The sequence below is a fragment of the Myxocyprinus asiaticus genome, chromosome 5 (genome assembly GCF_019703515.2).
Source record: "Myxocyprinus asiaticus isolate MX2 ecotype Aquarium Trade chromosome 5, UBuf_Myxa_2, whole genome shotgun sequence".
Classification (NCBI taxonomy): domain Eukaryota; kingdom Metazoa; phylum Chordata; class Actinopteri; order Cypriniformes; family Catostomidae; genus Myxocyprinus; species Myxocyprinus asiaticus.
Genome location: NC_059348.1, coordinates 6921177 through 6943059, shown reverse-complemented (window position 1 = coordinate 6943059; position 21883 = coordinate 6921177). Strand labels below are relative to the sequence as shown.

Sequence of the window (21883 nt, the reverse complement as noted above, 5' to 3'; positions counted from 1 at the left end):
AGTGATCCTAACTGACCTAAGACAGGGAATGTTTTCTATGATTAAATGTCAGGAATTGTGAAAAAATGAGTTTAAATGTATTTGGCTAAGGTGTATATAAACTTCTGACTTCAACTGTATATGTGTGTGTGTGTGTGTGTGGCTTTAAAGTAAAGCCTACTGGCTAATTTAAAAAAAGGGACAAGCCGTTAGACTTGTCCCACTGCCATTTCCTGTTTCAGTAGGAAATACATTAAGAACAGCAAAGAAAACTGCACTCGTCAAAGCACATTACTTTGACTTTAATACCAGGTGTAAACTTACGGTCAGGATGACTTGAAGTAGGACTGGGTCACAGTATTCATTTTCCAATTAATCTCAATTTTCATTTGAACAATTTCGATATTGATTCTAAAAATCTCATGATCCATTCTTTTTTTCTTTTTACACATTTTCAGTGCCTGTGTAACTATGTATCTGTAGAGCACCTCTTAACCTGCAGATGTCACTGCATTCTAACGAACATACCAAACATTTCAACATAAATCAGGGATGGGCAAATTTGAAGGTGGCCAGGGCCAACACTTTTTCTCCTTTCTATCAAGGGGACAGATTATCAATATGCACTATCACATTGTTCACCCTTTTACTCAATTTCCTCATTATTGTGGGTAATCTATGCATGACTAATGCAATGTGCATTTAAAGACTTTATTATATAGTGTATTAAAATATTTATTTATTAATATTTATAAAAAAATAACATTTATGATTGCATCACTTGCATTTTTACTAAAACTTACATAGGCAGTTCAAATGGACAAATTCATGTTCAACTGACAAGCAATCTTACTTCAATATTACATTTCCAAAAAAATGTATCTAATTTGCATTGTCTGTACATTCACAACACACACACACACACACACACACAAATGTACAAACAAGGATCCTATTTTCAACATTTTCAACACTACCCTAGAAAACAGGTATTAGTTTAGGTATTAGTTAAAATCCAAATATTATCGCCGAGATCCAAATATCATCAATAATAATACTGGATACAAGAACATTACAGTGCATTAATTCTTCATTAAATCTTTCTGTACCACACCAGCCCTGCAACACCCACCCACCGACCAGTTCCATGCGAAACATTAGCAGAATTTGCAAGACTTTTCAAGAATCTGACATGCCATCTTAATCGTGCATTTCTTTACAGTTCCTTCCTCTGAAAACAATTTTAAATTTTTCGCAAGAATGAGCGAAATTGCATAAGATGCCTTTGGTGATTCTCGCATGTCACAGATTTGGTCAAAAGCTTGGCTGCCGTTGTATTTGACCTTTTACATCTGTGAGGAGAGCAGTTCTGGCAGCAACATTGTACGTATCTCTCGCGTCTCGTGAGCAGCGGTGTAATGGTGAAACAAACTGAAATCTTACATGATGGATTTAGTCTCCAGGTAACCCAAACACATGGGTTTACCATGCTAACATTAACATTAGCGTGCACTGGCTCTCTGACTAGCTGAAGTCAAATTTAACTTGATGATGTAAGATAGATGTTGAAAGAAAGAAGTGTAGGAATAGCTTCCTACTGGCCAAATTAATTAGCATTTTAGTTTAATTAATGATAGAGAAAAATGCGACACATCTATAATGTCTGTTCTGAAAGCGGTGAATGTCATTCTGTCTCAAGTGAACTACTTAAATTTTGCTATTGTAACCTTATTCTGTTTAAAGGGATAGTTCACCCAAAACTGAAAATTCTCTCATTATTTACTCACCCTCCTGGCATCCCAGGTGTGTATGACATTCTTTCTTCTGCTGAACACAAATTAAGATTTTTTAGTAGAATAGTTCAGCTCTGTAGGTCCTTACAATACAAGTGCCAAAATTTTGAAGCTCCAAAATACACATTAAGGGAGCATAAAAGTAATCTATAAGACCCCATTGTTTAAATCCATAACCTCTAAAGCAATATGATAGGTGTGGGTGAGAAACAGATCAATATTTAAAGTTATTTTTATTATAAATTCTCCTTCTTGCCCAGTAGGGGGTGATACGCACAAAGAATGTGAATCACTAAAAACAGGAGGAGGAGAAAGTGAAAATGAAGGAAAGAGGACTTAAATATTGATCTGTTTCTCTTTCACACCTATCAAATCGCTTCAGAAGATGTGGATTTAACCAGAAGTCATCTCTGGAGTACTTTTTTGTTGCCTTTATGTGGATTTTGGAGCTTCAAATTTTTGGCACCCATTCACTTGCAATGTACACACCTACAGAGCTGAAATATTCTTGTAAATATATTTTGTGTGTGTGTGTTCTGCAGAAGAAATAAAGTCATACATATCTGGGATGGCATGAGGGTGAGTAAATTATGATAGAATTTTCATTTATTGGGTGAACTAACCCTTTAAGGTAATTTAAACACTTGGCCCGTTTGACATTTCCATTTAAGCCTCGGACATTCTAAGACATTAAATCCTGTAGCGTTCTACCAGCTCTTTTTGCGAGTGGATTATCACATTAAAATTGCACATTGATGGGATATTAGATACAAAAGAACCAGTAAAAAAACAATTAACTTTAAGATTTGACATAGTAAGAAATCAGCTCTGTCAGACAAAACACTAAACCAATAAAACCTAAAACACTGAAATGAACCTATTCAACAAATGCCAAAAGTTCTATACAAGTATTCCAAATGCCTCATGCTGCATTATAAATCTTCTAAAGCTATACACTAGCTTTGTGTAAGGAACAGTGTGAGAATGAAGGTTTTAAATCACTGAAAATCTTCCTCTCCCTAAAGGCAGTCACATCTTCAAAATCACACATCATCACAATTCAAAAAGAGAATTCCAAGCATTAGACTTTCGCAATTCATCACAAACCAAGCAAGAGCCAATGACATTTGGCATCACTGACGTCAAAGCCGCCGTAACACTTGTAGTAGTGGCAGTAGTTCAATGATTAAATGAGTGCAGGATTTGAGTGTTATGATGGATGGGTACGATGATTGTTGCATAAAAACTGAAATTTGGGATTGTTCCTTAAACAAAACCATCACACGGCATCAGAAGATCTGGAATACAGTGCAAGAATAGCCTGGATTACTTTTTCTGATCATTTTTATGTTTTGCCTTTTTTGAGCCACAGCTCAGACTTTCAAAAAAATAATTAAATTATAAAGCAATGAGTAAATGATGACTGAATTTTCAATTAATTTCATTTTAAAATGTAGCTTTGGGTATTGAAGTCCTCCAAAATTAGTTGAGTACAGGATCAGAGGATGCTTTGGTGGTGCAGGTAAAAAGTTACTATAGGTACATATCATTTTAAGAGTGTGTTTTTTTGACGAGTCAACTTTTTACAGTGCTTTTTACATGAGTCTGTAGAGTACTGGAATGGGTGAACCTTCCCACATGAAGTGCAGTGGTATGGCTTCTCTTCAGTATGCACTCTCTCGTGTTTTTTCATGTTTCCTGAGTGAGCAAAACTCTTTCCACAATGTGAACACTTGTAAGGTTTTTCCCCTGTATAAATTCTTTGATGAATTTTTAATTCGTCGACTCTCCTAAAGGCTTTACCACACTCTGAGCATACATGAGCTTTCACACCAGTATGTATTATCTGGTGATTTTTAAAATAGTTCAGCTGTGAAAAACACTTTCCACAAAAAGAACACAGGTAAGGCTTTTCATTTGCATGAGTTTTCAGGTGTTTCTTCTTTAAATGGGATTCCGACTTAAAATTTTTGCCACACTGATCACAGTTAAATGGCTTCAATCCAGAGTGAGATTGTCGATGAACCGTGAGATGGCTTGCTTGTGTAAAACTCTTTCCACACTGAAGACATATATAAGGCTTCTCTCCAGTGTGGATTCTTATGTGGCGCTTAAGGTTTCCTCTCTCTGTGAAACTCTTTCCACACTGATGACAGGTGAAAGGCTTCTCTCCAGTGTGAATTCTCAGGTGAATCTTAAGCTGTGATTTATCTGCTAAACTCTTTCCACACAGAGTGCATGTGAAGGGTTTCTCACCAGTGTGAATTCTCACATGACGGTTAAGGTCTTTTTTTTCTGTGAAACTCTTTCCACACTGAGTGCATGTGAAAGGCTTCTCTCCAGTGTGAATTCTCATGTGACTCTTATGTTGTGATTGATCTTTGAATCTCTTTCCACAGTGAGTGCATGTGAAAGGCTTCTCTCCAGTGTGAACTCTTATGTGACGCTTAAGGTTTCCTTGTTGTGTGAAACTCTTTCCACACTGAGTGCAAGTGAAAGGCTTCTCTCCAGAGTGAATTCTCATGTGCATCTTAAGTTGTGAGTTAGATGAGAAACTCATTCTACACTCGAGGCAGGTAAAACAACTTTTGGCTCCTGGTCGTTTTCGTGAGAGATTATTTTCAGTCTGCGAGCAAGGCTGTTCTTCAGTTTTGTACGTATGAGGCTTCTGATACTGATGTTTTTCTTCCACTTCATTTAGTTCTTGACTTTCCACTTTCACCTCCATCAGGTCTAAAATAAACATAAATTGTCCAAATCAATTTAAAGGGCAAAAGAGTTAAATGGAAAGCAAGTTAAAATGAACCACAGTTTAAATGGCAGAAAGCAACAGAGATTAAGACTTTTGTTCATTGAGTTACTTCCATTTAATTGGCAGATAACGGCAGTAATGTGACACGCTCAATGCTTATCATACATTTCAGAGTTATTTTTTAACTAAGCATCCAGCTTTAGCTAATTAGATATTTACATTTTCAAGCAGGAGAAACTAATAAAGTCACCCATGAGTGTGGGGCTAGATTTATGCCAGGGATGTGCAGGGATGGTCGACATTCGGTTAACTGTTCGATGCGCCACTGTGCGAATAGCAAAAATCACTATTTGGTTATTCTACACGTGCAATAGAGGTTTTCAACCTGACCGAGCTCGATGAGTTCTGACAAACCGTCAGTTTTTCCGGCCAGGTTTGGGTCAATTTTCAGGGTGAGTTAGGGGCTGTTCAAACATGCATTTGTGTGCATCTGCGCTGTTTTTCTATTATGTATCAGTGAGAATGACACAAGTTTTTCAAGTATAGGTGGTCAGTTCATCTGAAGTGGTCCAATAATTGTAAAGTTGGTAGCTTGACCATTTTTAATTTTCCAATAATAAAAAAAAAGAACCTCTATGTATTGGTATTGCTAAGCCACCAGTTTTTTATTTTACTTGGTTTAACCACAACAGCCATCTTTATGTCATAGCGCACAACAAATTTTGGTTATATAGATGGAAACCTCAATATCTCAGCTCAAGATGGTCCTAGCTCCTTGTGATCTCTAGAGCACATTACAAGGTACATGTACACATATAAACATTTTGCACATTCTTGTTCCTTAGACTTAGAACTTAAGTCCTAATATAATGATCAAGATCGCTGTAAGTTCCACTTTTAGGGTCAATTTATAATGGGAAGGGTTCGAGTCTTAGTCCTAAATTTATTTTAGGGGGTATCTACATGTGTATTGTGTACATGCAGAACATTTTAGGTTTGAGACTTCTCTTATTTAATTTTTTATGGGTCGAGAAAGTGCTTTTTTTTTCATTTCCCCTCACTTTCGGGTTATCTCTGGTGGAGGACCAGATAGGAACCTGAAATTTTCACAGATATAAGTCCTCTAAGATAGCATTCTGCTATAAAAATTTGAGAGTGAGGTTACAGATCTAGGGCTAGTAAAAATCTGGGGGAAAGCCTACTGTATTCATGCATTTTGAGTAGAGCTGGGTATTGATACAGATTTCCCGATTCAATTCAATTCCGATTCAATATCGATTCATATGGGTTTATTTAATTTATAATGTCCCTTTTGCTTACATATAAAATAAATTATCTCCCAGCTAATGCTGTTAATTATACAGGGGACCTTTTAACTAGGTACATTATGAAAATGTAAATGTTACTAATTATACTTGTGGCAGCGGGGGAGTGGTCCGTCTGGAGAGAGAGAGAAAGTGTTAAGGGCGCTTACACCTAAACTAGATTATGTCTAACACCTGTCTCTAATTCCAGTGAGCATAGGGAGAGCGACATATAAGCAGCCACGCCACCAGCAGAGAAAGAGTGAGTTCTGGGAACAAGAGTCCTGCTGTGAAGCTGAAGTATAGTTGTGAAACTGAAGTCTAAGCGTGTAGCTGATGAGTAATTGTGAAGCTGATTTATTGTGAAGCTGTAAGCCCGGAAAGCTGCCAATTAAAAGCCTTACCTGTGTGTGGAGAAAACCGGTTCCCTGTGTCCTCCTTCCCTCCTGCTGTGAAGTCCTTTACACTGGTGCTGAAACCCGGGAAAAAAACAAGTTGGAGGAAGTACGCCCCATGGAGTCCTCCCCATTCCTCAAGTTCCTCGCCGGCCTACACCAGTCCCACCAACAATCCCTGCTTGAGCTCCAGCAAGATCAAGATCGCCGGTTCTTTGAGATCCTTCGGGTTCAAGCAGAGGACCAGCATGCGATCTGGAGCCTCCTCAGCCAGGAGAAAGCCCCGGCCGCGACCCTGGACAACCACAGCCCCATGCCCCCGTTCTTGAAGATGGGGGGGGGGGGATCACCCAGAAGCTTTCCTCGAGCTCTTCGAACGCATCGCTGAGATCTGGGGCTGGCCACGTGACCAATGGGTGGCCAGGATCCTCCTGTTGTTGTCCGGGGAAGCCCAGCTTGCAACGCAACAACTGCCGACTGCTAACCTCCTGGCCTACTAAGACCTGAAGAAGACCATCCTGCAGTGGGTTGGCCGCAGTCCAGAGCAACATCGCCAGCTCTTTCGTTCTATGAAGTTGGAGAGGGCCAGCCGCCCGTTTGCCTTCACCCAACGGCTCAGAGACACCTGTCGGAGTTGGCTGCTAGCGGGGGATCGCGACGTTGAGGGAGTGATCGACCAGGTGGTACTGGAGCAGCTCGTCCATCGACTACCACGAGTAATGGCGGAGTGGGTCCAGTGTCACCGCCCGGCGTCGCTGGAGGAGGCTGTCTGATTGGTGGAGGACCATATGGCGGCGTACCCGGGGGTGGAAGAGCCCTCCCACTCTTTCTCCCCTCCCCCTATATTTTCCCCATTCTCTTCCCCTTCCCCTCTTCTCTCTCACTCTGCTCTCTCCCCAGAGCACATTCCTGCCACACGGAGGCGAGGAGTCCCACCACCGAAGCCAGTACCCTGTGTGCAGGGGTTTGCACTCCCCTCAGCATCTACAGTGCCCCGCCGCTCTCCCCCTCAGGTGGAGGTGACCGCCAACGCAGGTGCAGGCGTGGTGCCTGGGCCAGTCTGCTGGAGTTGCGGGGATCCGGGACTTTTCCGGGATCAATACCCTGTGATGGAGCTGGAGACAGTGGTCCGGATCCCCGACACTCCGCAGGCTGCCCCCGATCGGGCCGGAGCGTACCGGATACCGGTAAGAGCCAAGGGGGGTACTCACCAAGCCTTGGTGGACACGAGTTGTAATCAAACCACTATCCACCAACGCTTGGTTCAACATGAGGCTTTGGGCACAACCAAAAGGGTGAGAGTGAATTGTGTGCATGGGGATATTCACAATTACTCAATGGTGACCCTTGTGATCAAATTTCGGGGAACAAAACATAGAGTGGAGGCCATGGTTAGTTCCCGCCTCACCTATCCGCTGATTTTGGGGACTAATTGGCCTGAATTCAGAAGTGTATTAAAGGGAATATGCGCAGATGGGTCCTGCACAAAAGCGACGAGATGTGAAATGTGCGATGCTCTGGCAGTGGAGGCGGAGCTGGGGCCTTCTTCATCAGCTCCACGTCAGGATGACGTGAGGGGGTGAGAGGCTGCAGCCCATCCTCAGGGGATTTCCCTTTGGAGCAGTCACGAGATGAAACCCTCAAGCATGCCTTCGACCAAGTGAGAGTGATCGATGGTCAACAACTCCGGCCGAATGTCACAATTTCATATCCCTATTTCACAATTATAAACAAGCAGAGTGACGCAAGACGCTCAAACAAAGGAAGATACAACCCAGCTCTTAATACCACGGAGCCGCCGGGAAATGATGTTCCAGGCAGCTCACTATAATCCGATGGCGGGTGATGGTGGAAAAAAAAAACCACTGAACCGACTAATAGCCTGTTTTTATTGGCCGGGCATTGGTGGCGATGTTCGCAGGTGGTGTGCGGCATGCTGCGAATGTCAGCTGGTGAATCCACCGGCCACCACAAAAGAGCCATTGCGCCCCCTTCCACTGATCGAAGTCCCCTTCGAGAGAATTGCCATGGACCTCGTTGGGACATTAGAGTGGTCAGCATGCGGACATCACTTTGTATTCGTCCTAGTGGACTATGCAATGCGATATCCGGAAGCAGTGCCTTTATGCAGCATCTCAGCACGTAGTTTTGCGGAGGCAATCTTCAAAATAATCTCCCGGGTGGGGATTCCGAAATAAATCATCACCGATAAGGGCACAACCTTTATGTCACGGACACTTCGCGAGCTTTACGAATTATTGGGCATTAAGTCAATTCGCACTAGCGTTTACCATCCACAGACAGATGGCCTAGTGGAGTGATTTAATAAAACCCTTAAAAATATTCTTAAGTTTGTGCACAAGGATGCTAGAAAGTGGGACAAATGGCTCCATCCCCTGTTATTTGCAGTATGAGAGGTCCCGCAAGCCTCCACTGGGTTTTCCCCATTCAAGCTGCTGTATGGGCAGCGCCCACGCAACATGCTTTATGTCACACGCGAAGCTTGGGAGGAGGAACCTTCAACCAGTATGAATGAAATTCAATACATTCTTGATCTTAGAGCAAAACTCCACACCTTGGGGCAACTAACACAGGAGAACATGCTCCAAGCTCAAGAACGACATAGCCGACTGTATAAGGGGAACTCAGCTGCGGGAATTTGCACCGGGAGATAAGGTACTCGTATTACTCCCCACATCGGGCTCCAAATTGCTCGCCAAGTGGCAAGGACCCTTTGAGGTCACGCGACAAGTGGGGGATCTCAATTATGAGGTAAAGCGAAATGATAGAGGGGGTGCACGTCAAATATATCACCTCAACCTCCTGAAATTATGGAGGGAGGCAGTCCCTGTGACGTTGGCTATGGTAGTTCCGGAGAGGGTGGAGCTCGGGCCGGAGGTGAATACAAAACCCAATCATATCATCCCGGTCACTTGCGGAGACCACCGCTCACCGTATCAAGTCGCAGAGGTAGCCAAGTTACAACAGGAGTTTGCAGATGCTTTTTCCCCTCTACCGGGTCGTACAAACCTCATCCAGCACCACATCGAGACTGAGCCGGGGGTGGTGGTACGTAGCCATCCCTACCGATTGCCCAAGCACAACAACAAAATAGTTTGGGAAGAATTGGATGCAATGCTCGATATGGGGGTAATAGAGGAATCCCACAGCGATTGGTCCAGCCCTGTTGTTCTAGTTCCTAAGAGCAACGGGTCTGTACGGTTCTGTGTGGATTATAGAAAAGTCAATGCAGTGTCTAAATTTGATGCCTACCCAATGCCTCACGTTGATGAGTTGCTCGATCGGTTGGGCACTGCTCGATTTTATTCGACATTTGATTTGACAAAGGGTTATTGGCAGATCCCCTTGGCACCAATTTCCCGTGAAAAAACAGACTTCTCCATACCATTTGGATTACACCAATTTGTGATGCTTCCATTCAGTTTGTTTGGGGCTCCGGCCATGTTTCAGCACCTCATGGACCAAATCCTCAGACCACATTCAGCTTACGCCGCTGCCTATTTGGATGACATCATCATTTATAGCAATGATTGGCAGCGGCATATGCAGCACCTGAGGGCGGTTCTGAGGTTGCTGCAATGGGCGGGGCTCACAGCAAACCCCAAGAAGTGCACAATTGGGCGGGTGGAGGTACAGTATCTGGGGTTCCACTTGGGCCACGGGCAGGTGCATCCCCAAATTGACAAGACTGTGACGATTGCGACCTGCCTCAGACCCAAGACCAAAAAGGGGGTGAAACAGTTCCTGGGGCTGGCTGGCTATTATAGGATGTTCGTGCCTAATTATTTGGACGTCACCAGCCCACTGACTGATCTCATGAAAAAGGGAGCTCCAGACCCGGTTCAGTGGACAGAGCAGTGTCAACAGGCGTTTACGCAGGTTAAAGCCGCACTTTGCGGGGGGGCGCTTTTACATGCACCTAATTTCTCTCTCCCTTTTGTGTTGCAGACAGATGCTTCAGACAGAGGGCTGGGGGCCGTACTCTTGCAGGTGGTGGAGGGGGAGGAGCGCCCGGTGCTGTACATTAGCCGCAAGCTCTTGCTGAGGGAGACTAAGTACAGCACCGTGGAAAAGGAGTGTCTCGCCATCAAGTGGGTGGTCCTCACTCTCCGGTACTACCTGCTGGGGCTGGCCTTCACCCACAGTCTGTCTTCCTCATTCTCTTCAAGGACTTTTATTTTGAAGATTTCCCCTGGACTTCATTTCCCATAGTGCACTGCCCTCATCACTTCCATCTGTTTCTTATTATCCTCACCTGTATTCCATTCCCTCATTAGTTCCTTTGTATAAATATCCTCTAGTTTTACCCACTCCTTTGTCAGTCCTTGGAGTGTTACATTAAGTTAGTGAAGTGTTATGTTACGATTTATTGTTAGTTCCAATCCAGCGTTTGTTCCACTCCAGTGATTACTAGTGTTAAGATTTATAGTGTGTTTCCACTCCAGCAATTATTATTAAAGGATTTAAAGAATCTGCTCCTGCGTCTCCTCTCTTCCTTTTCCACTCCTAGAACCCAATGTTACAAATGTGCTCTAAAAATCAGTTTGTGTTCCAAGGAGCTGTGACCATCCTGAGCTGAGATATTGAGGTTTCCATAAACATCTGTATAACCAGAATTTGTTGTGCACCATGACACAAAGATGGCCGCCGTAGTTAAACAAAGTAAAATTAAAATTAAAAATGGGTGGTTTTCCAATACCAATACATAGAGGTTATCACCAAAAAAAAAAATACAATTAAGGAAAATTAATAGTTGCTCAGAATTGCCACATTTTTAGACACAGAGTAAAGTTAAAAAGTCTTACATTTTTATAAATGCATCTTGAAACACCTGCATTGTGTTTCATTCCTCCTGCTGCATTCTGAAGAAGAGTAGCCTACTTTAAGTGACTGTTACACCATTAAACATGATTCCAGTTTATTTTTCACCGAGCAGTGTTGATAAATGGTAAGACAGTGTTTTCCCCTTTTGATCTGGTGTGCATATTTAGTACTATAATTAGACAAGTTCAGTGTAATTGAACAGTTGGCAGTGGTAGTAATTAAAGGGGCAGTGGTGGCTCAGCAGTTAAGGCTCTGGGTTACTAATCAGAAGGTCAGGGGTTCAAGCCCCAGCACTGCCAAGATGCCACTGTTGGGCCCTTGACCCTATCTGCTCCAGGGGTGCCGTATCATGGCTGACCCTGCACTCTGACCCCAGCTTAGCTGGGATATGTGGAAAAAAAAAAAAAAATTTCACTGTATATGTGCAAATGTATAATGTGTGATAAATAAAAAAAATTATTATTATAATTTGATTTTAAAGCATTTAAAAATCAAAGCACCCCAAAGAGGCTATTAAACCACAGCAGTGTGACTCCATGCATGACAATACTTGCATTCGCTGCATCATGGATGTGTGAAGCTGCCCATGCAGAGCGCATATACTGGCAGTAACGGTTTGATTATTTTTGTTTGACTTTAATGTGAGATTTTATCAGCCGAAGATCTATGTATTGTGCTATTTAGACTCATAGCTTACTGTGCACTTTATTTGCTGATATTTTGAGTGTTTGAGGACATTCCATTGTAACAAACATTACAGTTTTTGTTTTCAATTTTTATTTCACTAAAACACAGAGAGAATTACTGAATGACAGATATAGTTAAAATGAAAGCTAATTATTTACATTTATCACTTTTGAAATGGAGTTAAATATCCATGTATGAGCACTGACTGTCATTAAAGGGATAGTTCACCCAAAAATGAAAATTCTGTCATCATTTACTCACCCTCATTCCATCCCAGAAGTGTATGACTTTCTTTATTCAGCAGAACACAAACAGAGATTTTTGGAAGAATATTTCAGCTCTGTAGATTCATAAAATGTGAATGGGTGCCAAATTTTTTAAGCTCCAAAAAGCACATATAGCCATCATAAAAATAATCCATACTATTCCAGTGGTCTAAATAATGTCTTCCAAAGCGAAATGTTAGGTGTGTGTAAGAAAGAAAGAAAGAGATCAATATTTAAAACTTTTTTTACTTTACATTCGAGGGTCGAACTGATGTGTGAAATACAAAAAAAAAAAAAACAGAAGCGAGGTGTTGTTTAACACAGAGGAGCATAGAGAATCATACATAGATGCCTCATTCGGCTGGTTTGGATACATCAACTGCAGCGCCATTTTGGAACGGTCAACAAGAAGAGCTGATTGAATCAGTCTGAATACAAGTGAGTGAGTGGAGGAGATGCCTCAGACCGAGCTCCTTGCACAGACTGCTGAATAGAATGCTGTTGTGTCAAAACAGTATCGCAGTCCATAGAAACAGCTGCTAATAAGGTATTTACGTATGAATCTCTATGCAGAGGAGGCTTACAAGCTTACGTCAGGCTAGAGGCAGTTTGAACTCCACCCTCCTCAACATACAAACCTCAAGCTGGCCAGAAACGAAAATTTTTAGTAAAAAAAAAGTTTTAAATATTGATCTATTTCTTACACACACTCATGGCCTAGAAAGTCACACACATCTGGGATAGCATGAAGGTAAGTAAATGACGAGGGAATTTTCATTTTTGAGTGAAATATCCCTTTAATAATGTATGTAACCCAATTTATAATGATACTATAGACCAAAAAGGAAAAATGAAACATGGAGAGTTTATGAAACAGTTTATTGCTATTACCATTATTTAAACCCAGCTCGTTTAGTTCACACTTGTTGATGATGAGTGAATTTGATGGCCCAAAAAATGAGAAAATGTACTAAACACATAAGCTATCGCTCATTTAAGGTAGGCCTAAATGTAAATACATGACTGCTGATAGTAAGGCTAACAATAGTTACTTTACATTTTGGGAGGTAAGGGAAACATTACCTTCATTCAAAATCCATCATTTTAACAACGACTTAAACATTTTCTTTTTGCATGTCCACCTAGCCCTTGAAGTGGAAATGTTAAACAGATTTTTAAGGGTAAACAAATTTGGCTTGCTGTCTGAAAAGGAGGGGCTCGAGCATGAGGAAGTTTGAGCATGTGGCTCGGCTTGAGCTCTAAGTCTAACTAAAGTTAGTTAAGATTAATAATAAAGGAATTGGGGTGGTGGAGGGATGCCGGCAGAATCATCACAGGAGTGAGGTAAGCAGCTACTCATATGTGTTTGCATTGAGATTGACAGGACTAACTTGACAAGCTCCTTCCGAACCTTCGTTTAGAACATTTCATAAGTTTTTATGTCCGCCTCACAATCACACTTGAGGACAGCAAGCCCTATTTATGATCAATCAACCAGTTACCGTTAATACAGCATAAACTAGCATAAACACTGGTTGGAAGGATGGAACCTTTGCGATGTGCCCGTCTGGAGTCATTATACTGACGCACACACCACAAACTCCCACACAACAATGATTCTGTGTTAATGATCAGGTGATGGAGAAAGGATTTAATGCTCTTTGTTGAACAAAACAAGCTAGATGAAACTTGTGACAAAAAACAAGTATTTTCTAAACTAAGGCACATTTTAATTACCACAGAAGCACGTTAAGTCTTAACTATCACCAAAATGCAGAAAAATATGTTTTTCTAACTGGTTAATATAATTACTTTCATGTAGAGTTCAAAGTGGTGTTTGAAGCTGGTGTTGATGCCTTGACGCGAATCATGAACGTGGCAACACGATTGCTGTAACAAAGCTGATAGCCAGCGTCTACTGGTCGATTAACATTGTGGAGGATGAGAGATTAAGATATTTAATGCCCATTGCAATAAATATGTAACCTATGTGGGAACTAGTTCTTTTAATTAGTCAACCTCCCACAATTGCTCGCTTGCTTTTTCACTAGGGATGTGCATGGATTGTTGACATTCGGTTAACCGCTAGACGCTCCACTATTCGAATACCAAAATCAATATTTGGTTATTCTACATGTGCAATAAAGTCTTCAACCTGACCCAAACTAGACGAGTTCTGACAAACCGTTGGATTTGGGTCAGTTTTCAAGTATAGGGAGAGTTGAGGGCTGTTCAAACATGCTTTTCTGTGCATCTGCACTGTTTTTCTACTGTTAACACGAGCTGGACAGCATCTTTGACTGTAGCGCTGAATCTCAATGTTTTCTCTTTCAGTGTCTCGTGCAAGATCGCCACTTTTTTAGACACTAAGTTAAAAAGAACTTTATTTTTTAAATAAAAGTATCATGAAACACTGCGTTGTTTCATATGTTGCACTGTGGTGCTTTCTGATGAAGTTCAGGTTGCTTTTACTGAATAAGAATCTGTCGATTAAGAAGCTGGATTCAGTCTAATTTTTTACAGTGGGTTATGTCTCGGGAGTGCGCTCCCTGAAGGAAACTGACCTTATTTGGCTGCAGTGGGTCCGGATCCGTCGTGATCACGCTTTCACCATCGCTTTAAATCAGCTGTGAAATGGCACTGCATTTAACAATGTCAACTCTTTGACTTTGGTTAAACTTTTCCACATTCTTTTTCACAACATTCTCCATTTTAAAGCAAGTCTACCAATAACACGCCTGTTGGACTTCTGTTACAAGCTAAAAGTGTTGCAAAACTCGAGAGCGTGTAGATTTGATTTTGAGATCTTGTTCAATAAATATTTACACAAGCTAGTCAATACACATAATACAAGTAAAAGTTTCCTTTTGCTTCATTCCGTGTATTTTGTGTCCAAAGAAGAGACCCAGGCTCCCCATTTTCATTTCATGTCTCTTTTAATATCCATTGTTATTTACTATCAGTTGGTGATCAAAAAGATAAAAAAGAAACATTATTTCTTATCATACATTGCATGTATGAGGGAAAAACAACTGTGCAACTTCTCTGCCATTATTGTGCTCTGCGCTCACTCAATCGTAAACAATTCTCTTAAAGAGACAGTACAGATTTAACACTTATAATACATATCAATGTAGACTCAATATAAATCGCACAAGTGCATATAAACATGTTACAAAATGTAGTAATGTAGTAAGTGTAATAAGTGTGTAAATACATAAATATTTAAAAGGCACAATCATACACTGAGAAATATTTCAACTTCAGAAAACACTGTAAATATGAAAAAAAAATAAAAAGAACAAATACAAATCTTTAACAAATCTATGCAAGGGTTTTGTATTTTTTTTTTAAGCATAGTAGTTTTGATACAGTATAGTAGCACTTAAATTATTATTTTATAATATAATTAGTAATTTTATTTTTATTAGGTTCCAACCTTTTTGCCAACCTTTCAATTTGCATGAAATTTCAAACAGTGACAACAGCTTGTATCATTATTAAAAATGCAAATTCATGACTCATAAATTGATAGAATGTGAAATTTGTACATTTGTACACAAGCTAAAATGTGATTAAAAGGATCAAAAGCAAAATATGAAAATAAAATTTACAATCCTGCATCATTCACGCAAAACTAATATATATACAGTTGTGCTCAAAAGTTTGCATACCCTGGCAGAAATTGTGAAATTTTGGCAATGATTTTGAAAATAGTACTGATCATGCAATCTGATCATGATCATATGAAGCCATTTATTATCACATAGTTGTTTGGCTCCTTTTTAAATCATTATGGTAACAGAAATCACCCAAATGGCCCTGATCAAAAGTTTACATACCCTTGAATGTTTGGCCTTGTTACAGACACACAAGGTGACACACACAGGTTTAAATGGCAATTAAAGGTTAATTTCCCACACCTGTGGCGTTTTAAATTGCTATTAGTGTCTGTGTATAAATAGTCAATGAGTTTGTTAGCTCTCACATGGATGCATCGAGCAGGCTTTTTTCCAGAGCAGCCTGTATTTCTCCTGAGGTTACCTGTTACCTTTGTATCCCGAACAATTCTTCTGGCAGTTGTGACTGAAATCTTTCTTGGTCAACCTGACCTTGGCTTGGTATAAAGAGATCCCCGAATTTTCCACTTTTAATAAGTGATTGAACAGTACTGACTGGCATTTTCAAGGCTTTGGGTATCTTTTTATATCCTTTTCCATCTTTATAAAGTTCCATTAACTTGTTACGCAGGTCTTTTGACAGTTCTTTTCTGCTCCCCTTGGCTCAGTATCAAGCCTGCTCAGTGCATCCACGTGAGAGCTAACAAACTCATTGACTATTTATACACAGACACTAATAGCAATTTTAAAAGCCACAGGTGTGGGAAATTAACCTTTAATTGCCATTTAAACCTGTGTGTGTCACCTTGTGTGTCTGTAAGAAGGCCAAACATTCAAGGGTATGTAAACTTTTGATCAGGGCCATTTGGGTGATTTCTGTTATCATTATGATTTAAAAAGGAGCCAAACAACTATGTGATAATAAATGGCTTCATATGATCACTATCCTTAAATAAAAGACAGTTTTTTATTTTTGCATGATCAGTCATATTTTCAAAATCAATGCCAAAATTTCACAATTTCTGCCAGGGTATGCAAACTTTTGAGCACAGCTGCATATGATGCACCCTTCTCAGTTTTATTAAAGGTGCATTCAGTAATTTGGGGCTAATTTAAAAATTGTACACATTAATGAATGAATTGTGTTTTTGTGAAGAGTGATCTGAATGGTGTACACACACTTGAGATGAAGACTGTACTCATAATAGTTTTCTATAAAAAGGTTTTTTATTATACATGGTGCGGGTCACCCCTTCAATGTTTTCGCCATATTGAAATGACATGGTCCGCCGTGTTTCACTAAACGTTGAAGAAGAAAATCCTCATGCTCATTGGCTGACACCTATGTAGATACGCTTGGCTATGCTTAGCGCAGTGTTGTTTGGTGATGCGAAGAGCAAAAAGAATACAATGGAACATACTTATTATCGTGCTTTAGAAGCAGAGACAACAGGATATTCAGTAGCTGTACTGCCGAAGAAGCAATAAATGTAAGAAGCAAGAAGACAGAAAGTCCGGCAAAGGCAAAAAACTAGAGTAAACATTGGTACGACATACACAAAAGTGGAAAGATTTGATGATGGAGAAAAACCTGTGAAGTGATGCTGATGTTGCTTCTTTTTTGTTGGACAGGTAAGAAATTATTCATTGTTTAGACCACTCTCTAAAATAGTATCAGGTGGAATTTACAGAAAACTCATACAAGTTCCCTCAAACTTTTTAAAATTATGTGTGTAGTCAACATATAGTTGAAGTCAGAAGTTTACATACACCTTAGCCAAATACATTTAAACTCAGTTTTTCACAATTCCTGATAATTAATAATAGAAAACATTCCCTTAGGTCAGTTAGGATCACTACTTTATTTTAAGAATGTGAAATGTTGGGGGCCTGGGTAGCTCAGCAAGTAAAGATGCTGACTATCACACCTGGAGTCACAAGTTCGAATCCAGGGCGTGCTGAGTGACTCCAGTCAGACTTCCTAAGCAACCAATTGGCCCAGTTGCTAGGGTGGGTAGTAGAGCCAGACCGATATGGGATTTTTGAGACCGATTTTAGAGGGGGAAAATACACCAATTGCCGATATAGTTAATTTTTTACAATTCTTTTAAACAGACCTTTTCTATGTGGATTGTGCACCGATTTTGCACCGATATGACTATGCAAAGGTACTCAGAAGTCTGTTTTCTTAAATATTTTTATCAAAGAATATTTGACATTATTATTATAATACTTTGCCAACCAATTCTATAAATGAACACTGAGAAAATAAAGAATAAATAAAAATACAATAAATAGCTAAATAAACATCAGTACTGTATGTTCAGTAACAGTCAATGGCTGACCATTTAAATAAAGAAATAAATAAAAATTATAGCTAAATAAAAATCAGTACTGTGTGTTTAGTATCAGTCAATTGCTGACCATTTAAATAAAGAATAAATAAAAATAAATAGCTAAATAAACATCAGTACTGTATGTTCAGTATCAGTCAAATACTGACCATTTAAATAAAGAATAAATAAAATAAAATAAATAGCTAAATAAACATCAGTACTGTATGTTCAGTATCAGTCAAATACTGACCATTTAAATAAAGAATAAATAAAATAAAATAAATAGCTAAATAAACATCAGTACTGTTTGTTCAGTATCAGTCAATTGCTGACCATTTAAATAAAGAATTAATAAAAATAAAATAAATAGCTAAATAAACATCAGTACTGTTTAGTATCAGTCAGATGCTGACTATTTTAATACTGCCAAAACAGTCACAAACAATAACTCGTGGTTTGCTGCTGCCGAGTGAAGAGATAAACAGCGGCAGCGGTGTTACACCGTCTTTCAAGTTCAGGGGAAACTTTCAACGGTGGAAACCCAGACTTTTAAATATTAAATTTTGTAAATGCAAAGACTGGAATTGTTCAGCTGAAGGGGGTACCAAACTGTGAATCCTGAACAAAACAGTTTGATGAATACACATTTACACATTAGCTTCCACTCAGCTGACAAGCAATGAAGTAGCTACGTGGTTAGCTAGTTAGCTATAAGCTCGTTGTCACGGAGAGTAAAAGATGGACTTTATTTACTTTCCAGCATTGCTGTCTGACCAAATAGGTAACAACGTAGCATGAAATCAATACTCAACAAACACAATTCACCACCGCACCATTGTCTGCTGAGCTGCAAAAAGATGCTCTGATGTTTACCTTTCAATTTGCTATATTACTGACAAACTATAGCTGGCTAACAGCAAACACATGTGATAAACATGAGTGACATGGTTGTCAGGGACAGGGTTAACGTTATACTAGTTATATTGAAAAGTGAAAATGATGGAGCCATTTTTTTATTAACTTTCTAGTATGTATTTCACAAACTAGTTAACAACTTACTGTAAAGACACCGCTTAACTACGCACTGTCTCCAGAACCATCGTCAGCTCAGCTCTGTAAACAATGGAGTCGGAGCATGCTCTGTTGGACAAACTATGTTATGACACCAATTCTAAATCACCCCAAGCATTGTTTTCTGCATTATATGTTCTGAAAAAAACATTACCAAATACGATATATCTGTGAAAGTCTAAAATCAGCAGATAAATCGGTCAGGCACTAGTGGGTAGAGTCACGTTGGGTTAACCTCTTCGTGGTCACTATAATGTGGTTCTCGCTCTTGGTGGCACGTATGTTGAGTTATGCGTGGATGCCGCGGAGAATAGCATGAGCCTCCACTAGGGTTACAACGGTATAAGATTTTCACGGTATGATAACCGTCTCAGAAAATATCACGGTTTCACGGTATCACAGTATACGGTATTACACAATTATTATTAGCAGTTACAATGACCCTTAAAGGAGTGAAAACAGAAGGTTTTTTTGGGGGGGGGGTTGAAAAAATGCTTTATTGTATATGAAACTTATATATGAAACTTGAAACCATTTTTTTTAATGGAAGTATGTGTAAAAAAAGTCTCCCTTTTGAAAATAAATAAAATAAATAGAATAAATAAGAAAGCTAACATAATTATAAAAATAAACTGAATTATAAACATGATTCTAAAAAAAAATAGCACAGTGGTTCTCAACTGGTTTTGCTTCAGGACCCAGATTTTACATTTGAAATCAAGTGGCGACCCACCATAGTAAAAACATAATCTGTATTTAATGTATCCTGGGTCGCATTTCCTTTTATGTTGCATAGTCTTCTTCATGGTTTTCAAGAACAAGGACATGCATCAAGTGACATTATTTTTGTTGTTGACGTCGACAACAAAAGCGACAGGACGTTTTCTCTCCCCCCTTTTAAAAATTGAAGAGCATATTTACTCATATGAGCCCATTATTTTCCCGTTTGTTTCCTAATTTCAAACATAATTCAAACAGAACATACATATTACACAGGAGGAAAGGCTCCTCATTACCATGGTTAGGTCAGTGTAGCTAGTCTTAAATAATAGTAATAATAATAACAAATTATAGTATTTATGAAAAAATAAATACTTGCTGAAACACATCTTGAAACTTTAACTACAACTGCCACTGTTGATATAAAATGAGGTCTAATAGATTCTACCTTTAGATTATTTCATATGAAACTATAACATTTTGTCAAAATATAAAAGTTAATTGTACTCATGTAAAATCGTGAAACAATTTTGTAAAGGTGATGATGTATAATGAAAAAAATATATATTTGCGCATAGCACAGTGTTGCTCTTTTCCTCCTCAATGCTGTTTGGCATGTCAGGGCTGCCTACCGTTTGAGAGGTTCCACTTGCCTTCCTCCGTAATGCTTTAAACTAGAAAAGTCTCACTAGAATTGAAATTGGTCACATCAGTTTTGAGGTCTGCGCTCCGCAATATCGAGGGAAGCCCAGTTGTTGCACATGCATGCCAGACAGAAGAGCAGATCATGATCACGAGCTGGTTCCGTTACACTCGTGCAAAAGCGCAGATGAGAAGCCTTCAGCTGATTGCGGGATTATCATTAAATCTACCTAAGCAGTCCTAAATAGGCTATCACTTGGGTGGCCACTGAAATAACTTAAATGGGAGAACCATGGCATTGTTCTTTCCCTGCTGTCCGCGACTCAGTCTGAATAGACCTGCGACCCACCTTTGGGTCATGACCCACCAGTTGAGAAACACTGCTTTAACTCACACACACACTCACTAATGTCAGACCCCCTCGCCTCGCTTCTTTCTGACATTTTCTCCACTGCATATGTGTGTGGCGCATGCAGCAGTCGAGGAGGAAAGGAGATGCGCACACGCAGGTGAGATTCTCCATCCGGTTGCATTTTTTTCTCAATACTGTAGATAAGCAAATGTACATGGTATGAAAACTGTCAATTTCCATACCGTGGTATACCGTGAAACCGGTACACCACAGCAACCCCGGCCTCCACACACGCTAGGTCTCTGCGGTAACGCGCTCAACAAGCCACGGGATAAAATGTGCAGATTGACGTCTCAGACACGGAGGCAACGGAGATTTGTCCTCTGCCACCCAGATTGAGGCAAGTCACTATGCCACCACGAGGAATCAGAGTGCACTGGGAACTGGGCATTCCAAATTGGGGAAAAAAATGGGAGAAAATTCCCCCCCCAAAAAAAGAACATGAAATGTCATATTAATAGTAGAGATAATTATTTATTTCAGCTTTTATTTCTTTCATCACATTTCCAGTGGGTCAGAAGTTTACATACACTTTGTTAGTATTTGGTAGCATTGCCTTTAAATTGTTTAACTTGGGTCAAATGTTTTGGGTAGCCTTCCACAAGCTTCTAACAATAAGTTGCTGGAATTTGGCCCATTCCTCCAGACTGAACTGGTGTAACTGAGTCAGGTTTATAGGCCTCCTTGGTCGCACACATTTTCAGTTCTGCCCACAAATTTTCTATCGGACTAAGGTCAGGGCTTTGTGATGTCCACTCCAATACCTTGACTTTGTTGTTCTTAAGCCATTTTGCCACAGCTTTAGAGGTTTGCTTGAGGTCATTGTCCATTTGGAAGACCCATTTGCGACCAAGCTTTAACTTCCTGACTGATATATTGAGATGTTGCTTCAATATATCCACATAATTTTCCTTCCTCAAGATGCCATCTATTTTGTGAAGTGCACCAATCCCTCCTGCAGCAAAGCACCCCCCCCCCCCCCCGATGCTTCACGGTTGGGATGGTGATCTTCGACTTGCAAGCCTCACCCTTTTTCCTCCAAACATAATGGTCATTATGGC

At 40.0% G+C, this 21883-nt stretch overlaps 1 protein-coding gene across 1 annotated transcript in view; it reads right to left on the bottom strand.

Moving 5' to 3' along the window:
• Positions 1-342: 342 nt before the first annotated feature.
• LOC127440553 (zinc finger protein 585A-like) overlaps positions 343-21883 on the bottom strand; it is a 59027-nt gene continuing 37486 nt past the window's right edge. Inside the window, exon 9 of the mRNA XM_051697226.1 lies at positions 343-4505. Within this exon, the coding sequence (XP_051553186.1) occupies positions 3319-4505 (1187 nt within the window). The 3' untranslated portion in view covers positions 343-3318. The remainder of the gene's footprint in view (positions 4506-21883) is intronic.